We start from the raw sequence: 7,561 nt of genomic DNA on the forward strand, positions 1-7,561 counted from the left end.
GCTTCTTCACACATTGACTGAAGACCTGGTTTCTGTGGGTTTAATGGTCGTTTCCCTGTATGAGGTTAAAATGAGTGTCCTGGCTGAAAATGTTTGCGTATGTGCATTTTAATAATGAATTCCAAGAATACACTAATAAAGGTTTGGGCAGGTACACGATTTGAAACAAGCATCGGGGCACCTCTGGGGTGTAAAACAACACTGGGGGGTGGGACTGTAGAATTGTGAATCTGCAGACTTTTTCATGGACCAAACCTATTTTTCTGTATGTTCTTATGTTATAATAAAGGATTATGTAGAATGTCTTCTTTGTCTGTGATTCCCCCCCCCCCCCCCTTATCATGTGGTTTCATATTCCTGTGTGGATCAGCATCGAGTTGCATTTAAAGCTTGCTATTACACACCACACAGTATAATTTGTTATTTCAGCCACAAAGTTTATCATCATGCAAAACCAAACCAGTAAATATTCCACAAAGTCTCCCTGTGGTCTCTGAAAGAGTCAGTGCGTGCCTTTGTGGCATGTAGTGCATTAATATTGTTAATACTGATGCATAGAGAGGATTTAGCTTGCAGCTGGTGGAAGCTGAGCTGTATTCAACAAATGTACACTTGGGTAGTTTAATGATTTCTCTGCCAGGGCTTACACCCCTCTCTAGGGCTATTTAAGAAAACAGTCTAAAGGGGTCCTGAGATGATTAATGGTCCTCAAACAGAAAACATCCCACCCCCTTTGTTTTGCATTAATAATGAAGACATTGCTTTATCCTTTGTGAACTAATGAAGCTGCCTGAAAAGTGCACAGGGGGATTTGTTTAGTGTAAGGACTTGAATATGAAATGTGAAGTGGACTTGGCAACCCTAGTTTTAATGTTGCATACTTTTAAAATAAGTGTTGTATTTCCAGAACGTACTGGTGTTGTACTTTTTCTCTTCTTTTACTCCTGATTCCCAAATGGACTCAGTCCCAGAGCCTGGTTCTTATGGAGGTTTCTTTCTTCCCACTGTCGCCAAGCGGTTGCTCATAGGGGCTCATTTGGTTATTGGGGTTTTCTTAATTTAGTCTTAGAGTCATAGGGTGGCTCCTGATTCGGCTCCATACAAACTAAATTAACTAAACTCAAGCTTCTTCTTCTTCTTCTTTTTTTGTAGAAAGTCTATCCCAGAGTGCACAGAAATACTTGAGTAGCATAAATGTGATTAGCTTCTTCACCGACGTTTGAGTTTTGATTTTTAAATGGATTACAGAAGTTTGCTGATTGTGTCAGTCGATGTAATCAGCAGCTTTGATTGTCTGGAGCAGCGGTCTCCAACCTTTTTTGCGCCACGGACCGGTTTATGCCCGACAATATTTTCACGGACCGGCCTTTAAGGTGTCGCGGATAAATACAACAAAATAAAACTAGTACCGGTACCGAAAAAAAGAAGATTTATTCATAACGCACGTGAAAACCAAGGAAAGCCGAGTAAACGATAAAACCGATAAAAACCCTGAAAACTATACATTTCACACCTGAGCCTCAACTCTCGCGGCCCGGTACCAAACGACTCACGGACCGGTACCGGTCCGAGGCCCGGGGTTTGGGGACCGCTGGTCTGGAGCCCAATCGGTTTAAAATGCGCAGATTCTATTGATTGAATCGTGTAAATTGATTAGGTAAAATTCCTTGTATGCTTAAGTTTGTGAGTGCCTGCTTTCAATTGGGGGAAAAAACCCCGTCCGACTATCCTGTTGCGCGGTGTGGAAAAGTTTGTTCCTGTGAGGCAACAGAGCAGACCAACCATCAGGAGAGGGTGTGCTTGCGCCTCAGCTGTGTGTCCGGTATAAATACAGTGCGCCCCGGCTTCAAGTGTGTCTTCGCAGCAGCTGCAGCTTAGAGTTGAAAATCAAGTACATGATGGCAACACAGAAGAAGGTCTGTGTGATTGGCTCTGGTAACTGGTGAGTAAAGGACTTTAGATCACGTTGTGCACCTTAGGAATCCTTTCAGTTTAGAGTTAAGTGGGGTGGAGGTCTGTTGATGGTGCGCATAAATAAGTAAATTCCAATCAACATATCGGTATTTTTATTTTTGGGGGTTTGTAAGATTACACCCACAGTGGGACCTTTTGTGAAGGCGGTCTAAAGTTGGTAAACTTGGAGGCCAGGAGGCAACTTTAGCCTCTGAGAGTGGATAAATGATTCATAATTTCCTGCTGTTTTGCAGGACTGGAGAGTGGATTCTTTTTTTCTTTGAATATGATGACCTTTGATATCCTGAGAAAATCTTTACTGAAGATTCCCTTTTCATTATTCTGCAACATTAGTGCTGAGTCAGCACTGATGGGGCATTGCTGTCTCTCAGCCAGTGTGGCATTTTAGTGGTGGAAGCAGTATGTAGTCAATTCAAGTCAACTTTATTTGTCAATTCTGCCACATGTACAGGACATACAGAGAATAGAAATTTCGTTACTCTCAAACCCTAGTGATTAAAAAATGCAAATAAAATAATTAAAAAGTAAAAATTTAAATAAATACAATACAATTTTACGTATAACAAAAAAAAAAAGCTATGCAATATACAATATACAATATTCAAGTAAGGAGGCATAGTAGTGCAAATAGGCAAATAGTGCAAATGGAGATTTAATACTGTAATACTATATTACGATTAAACTTGTTGGCTGCTTTTATAGGTTTGTATCAAAGTTTTTACAAAATGCAGCAGAATGGACCCCGACTGTTTCTATACATACTTGTTATTAGTGATGCATTAACTGGTTACCTATATTTTAAAGGCAAAGCTGTTAGATGGGAAGCATTTCAGCTTTGCCCTAAACCTAAATAATACCTAAATATTAATGTAAAATGAATGTGGTCAAAAAAATACACAACCTCTGAGCTCTAAGGTGCAGTGCAGGAAAGGTGCTGTGTTTTAGTGAAGTACCTAAGTATGGCCCTGACCAGTATCTCATAGTAGCCTAAAAGGTCAACTGTGACATCTGAAATATGATCATTAAAGGGAGTTCTCCTAGCTCTTAACTTCAGTTATGCTGAGCTTATATATAAAATGAAATTGAATTAGGTCCTTCTAATGTTGTTTGTTTTTTGTTGTTGTTGTTTTGTTTATTTTTTAAAATATATATTTCACCTGGATTTTTTCTAGCCTAGAAGAGCATTTTAAAGCTATTTAAAACACATACATTCACCTTTTATACACTAATAGAGGTCCATCTGCCAGTGAGAGAGGGTTTCTTTATGTCTTTAAGTGACTGACAATATTAAGTTTGCCACTGAGATTTTACTGTAATTCCTAAAAACTGATCTTTGTGTAGGTGGTTTCAGTGTTTAAGCTCCCAAATATAAGCAACAGTTGACCTAAGAAGATCTGAACATCTTGAAATCAAAGAAGTATCTGCTAAACCAAATAGTCAATAACCTTTTGTTCAACCTTTTCTCCTTCAATCACTCTGGGAGCACAGAAATCTGTTTACATTCGTTTTTTACATTTCACATAAGAAAACTGAGAACAGTTTTTTGCAACTGGTACATTCATCCAGCCAGATTTGTGGCAGCAGAATGATTTCCTGTGTCACCATGTCCACAGGGGCTCTGCCATTGCCAAGATTGTGGGAGCCAATGCAGCCAAGTATGACAAGTTTGACACCACAGTGAACATGTGGGTGTTTGAGGAGACGGTGAACGGTCGCAAGCTCACAGAAATCATCAACACAGACCATGAAAATGTGAAATATCTGCCCGGTCACAAGTTGCCTCCCAATGTGGTGAGTCTGACAGCACTCTTTCTCCCTCTAGGACTGTTTATTGAGTCCAGAAGATGGCATATACACCGTGTTTTATCCCTTTGCTGATCCCAGGTCTTACTCTGACTTCTCTCTTTCATTAGCTGGCTGTTCCAGACTTGGCTGAGTCTGTGAAAGGAGCTGACATCCTGATCTTCGTGGTCCCTCACCAGTTTATTGTGCGAGTGTGTGACACCATCAAAGATCACATAAAAAAGGATACGATAGGAATGTCTCTTATCAAGGTAACATCATCCTAAGATTTTTTTTTTTCAAAACACAGTGCGTTAAAGCCTGAGAAATATTTTACAAATAAGTGAGGGGATTTTAACATAACTGGTTACCTTAGGGTGTCGATGCCAGTCCAGAAGGTCTGAAGCTGATCTCAGAGGTTATCCGAGGGAAACTGGGCATCACAATGACAGTCCTCATGGGTGCAAACATTGCCAATGAGGTCGCTGATGAGAAGTTCTGTGAAACAACCATTGGTATGGAGTTTATTTCTTTGATAAATAATATTATTAAACGTAATATGGGAACAGATTGAGATTATTTGTGTGTAATTTCAGGGTGCAAGGACAAAGAACATGGGTTGTTGCTGAAGGAGCTGATGCATACCACCAACTTCCGCGTGACTGTGGTGGAGGAGTCTGATGTTGTTGAGATCTGTGGCGCACTCAAGGTGTTTCATCCTCACCAAGCTAAATGTTTAAACATATCTATCTATCTATCTATCTATCTATCTATCTATCTATCTATCTATCTATCTATCTATCTATCTATCTATCTATCTATCTATCTATCTATCTATCTATCTATCTATCTATCTATCTATCTATCTATCTATCTATCTATCTATCTATCTATCTATCTATCTATCTAGATAGATAGATAGATAGATAGATAGATATATGCACTGTGCATATGCATCCAAAGCAGCAGAGCTAAATCTAAATGAATCTGTGTATTTACTGTATAGAAAAGACAGTGTTTGTTAAAAAAGTCCACTTCCATCTATATCTACACAGTAAAGATTCTTCACATTCATATATATAACTTCATCATCACTGCAGAACATCGTGGCAGTAGGAGCAGGCTTCTGTGATGGCCTGGGATTTGGAGACAACACCAAGGCAGCAGTGATTCGTCTCGGCCTGATGGAGATGATCTCCTTTGCCAAGGTTTTCTGCACTAACTGCCCCGTCTCACCTGCCACCTTCCTGGAGAGCTGTGGCATCGCCGACCTCATCACAACCTGCTATGGTGGACGCAACCGAAAGATTGGAGAGGCATTTGCCAAAACGGGCAAAGTACGAAACAGCTCGTGTCTCTCCCATGTCAGTCTTCCTCTCTTGTTATTAAAATGATAATAATGTGGCGCTCGTTGTCTCTCCTTGTAGACCATCGAGCAGTTGGAGAACGAGCTGCTGAATGGTCAGAAGCTTCAGGGCCCAGCAACAGCAACTGAGGTCCACCAGGTCTTGAAACAGAAAAACATGGTGGAGAAGTAAGTCTCTCTTGTGTTTTATTATTATCAGTATTGTATTTTACCTTTTTGCAATGAGTGATACTTACCTGTTTGGCATATGTTTGAGTTGGATACTCAAGAAGAAAGTGGTGCCATACAAACAAGTACACAGTGAAGTTGCTGGCACCAGCTTTTAGATTAATGAATATAAATGGCTCTTTCCAAAAATAAGCAAATTCACATGTCAGCACCTCTGAAGCTCACTAATGAGCTTGTTTGTTTAAAGTTACTGCTTCATATTTACTCTAGACACGAGATTGATATCAGTCTTTTCATCTAACTCTGGCAAGAATGTGAATGTGGAACTATTTCCTTAATAATCTCCATTTGCCCTTGCAGGTTTCCTCTTTTCACTGCCGTTTATCAGATCTGCTTCAATGGCCACCCAGTCTCAGAGTTCATCAAGTGCTTGCAAAACCACCCGGAGCACATTTGAGGGACTGATGACGGGATAGAAGTTTGGACAAACTTTCACACTACAATTACACTATCACCAAGGACATTAAAGGGGGACAGGTAGTCCTGACTCATGTTTTAGTCTCAAACAGAGAATAGAAAAAGTGGAGCAGACTTGCCTTCCACCTGCCTGAGCCACATGTGTTGACCTGCTGTTGTTACTGACAGAGGCATGCATTTGGTTTCCATGTCTGTCTTTACCGATTGCCGCACAAATCTTTTAAGTCTTAAAAGTTTTGAGAATTTGAATTGTTCTCCTTTACGACACACAAACCATGACCTGACTGTTATGAAATGTTACATAATACCTTGTGTAAAAGTGCCCTTGTTTTGTGAAGCACTGAAGGGGGAAAAAAACATAACCTGTCCCACTGTTTCATCATGTGGGCTTCCTAAAATATAACTGCTTACAATACAAAATCTATTTTGAAATAAAATATTGATCTTGTTTTATTTTTGTGCCTATTTATGTTTTCTTTTGAACGTGGTGGTGCATGCCTGCAGGACACACGCATACACTCAGGAAGTGCCCCACTGTAATCTGACCTGAGCTCAGTCTGGCTGCCACTCTAAACTCTTCACCTTTACCATTTCCTAGCACGTCTGCCTCAACCTTTCTCCAAGGCCACATCCTGGTTTCAGCCACAGCCCCCATATGTGATAGCTCCATTGTTCCAAATAGATTCCTGAATTTTCTGTAATTTATTCAGTGCAGTCATTAATGCCCTTGTTATTTCCCCCACTTAATTAAGTCGCAAATATCCCTGGAGGTGCAACAAAGCCATATGTCCATCTCCATATGCCAATATATCCCATCAATTTTCAGTCCCTGTTAGTCAGTGGCAGCCTGTTTGCTCTGGCCTTGAAATGAAAATCTGCATACTTCTGTTTTCTAATTAAACACACAGAAGCAACAGTCCTATCCATACAAGCCTTTTGATCACAGAAATATGTTTGGTTTTAAATGTTTTTCAGCTGTGTCGCTCATTTATGTGAGTGGACTGTAAAGTTACATCATGAGGCACTTCTTTAAAACTGGACTCCCTAGCTGAAATCCCTTGCATAGTTATTGAGTCAACTGGCCTGTGAGATATCTAATAATAACTCTCTCCAAAGGAGCAAATGGTCATCTATAATTAGACGGGACTACAGCCACCTCATACTCTGCAGAACAAGACAATACCATACCATTGTACTGCAGTGGAAATCCCAAAAATGTGTGTCATTTTAAAATTTTGTTTTATTTTAATAAACAGACACGAGGGTTTTACAATGAATTTCTGGCTAAGATGTTGCATAAAGTTGCTTGAGAATTTATAGTTGCAATACACCCACTGACCACTTGGGAGAGCAATCGCATCAATCACAAACTCATCGCTTAATCTGGTGGCTTTTTCTAAACTATCCGTGAGGCGCTACCAGTTGAGATAACCAAAAACAGGGATTCCTGAGAAGGAGCTGTTAAACCTCACAAGTTGTATGAGCACAACTCTGATATGCAGCTGTGCGTCTTAAAGTCAGGCTCTAGAAATTAAAGTGAAAGGATACGAATGCCATGCGTTCACACACATGTGCCCATCCCTTCAGCGAGGGAGGAGGGACTTGCTTCACTTCCTCAATTCTGCTCGGCAAGCAATATGAGTCAAGTTAGAGATAAAATCCAGGAACCTGCATTTGAAATTAAGTGAGTGGTTTATGCCAGCAAATTTAAAATGTCACTAATGAGAGGAGGGGGAAAAAATCGTAATTCCTGTCTCTTCTGTCACACCAAGCCTCTGCACATCCTCCTTCACT

The 7,561-nt window shown here is 40.3% G+C and overlaps 1 protein-coding gene across 1 annotated transcript; it reads left to right on the plus strand.

The window, feature by feature from the left end:
- The first annotated feature begins 1,296 nt into the window (after positions 1–1,296).
- On the plus strand, positions 1,297–6,220 carry gpd1b (glycerol-3-phosphate dehydrogenase 1b). The gene is made up of 8 exons (XM_026166917.2): positions 1,297–1,942; positions 3,588–3,765; positions 3,888–4,028; positions 4,133–4,271; positions 4,353–4,465; positions 4,857–5,093; positions 5,184–5,290; positions 5,651–6,220. Exons 1-8 carry the CDS (start codon positions 1,896–1,898, stop codon positions 5,745–5,747), a joined length of 1,059 nt encoding a protein of 352 aa, XP_026022702.2. The 5' UTR covers positions 1,297–1,895; the 3' UTR covers positions 5,748–6,220.
- The last annotated feature ends 1,341 nt before the right edge of the window (positions 6,221–7,561 follow it).

This window comes from Astatotilapia calliptera, chromosome 5 (assembly GCF_964374335.1).
Source record: "Astatotilapia calliptera chromosome 5, fAstCal68.1, whole genome shotgun sequence".
NCBI lineage: Eukaryota > Metazoa > Chordata > Actinopteri > Cichliformes > Cichlidae > Astatotilapia > Astatotilapia calliptera.

Coding starts and splice junctions, on each gene's coding strand:
- gpd1b (XM_026166917.2), top strand. CDS start 1,896: ATGATGGCAACACAGAAGAAGGTCTGTGTGATTGGCTCTGGTAACTG. Junction 3,766..3,887: donor ACAAGTTGCCTCCCAATGTG/GTGAGTCTGACA, acceptor CTCTTTCATTAG/CTGGCTGTTCCAGACTTGGC. Junction 5,291..5,650: donor CAGAAAAACATGGTGGAGAA/GTAAGTCTCTCT, acceptor TTGCCCTTGCAG/GTTTCCTCTTTTCACTGCCG.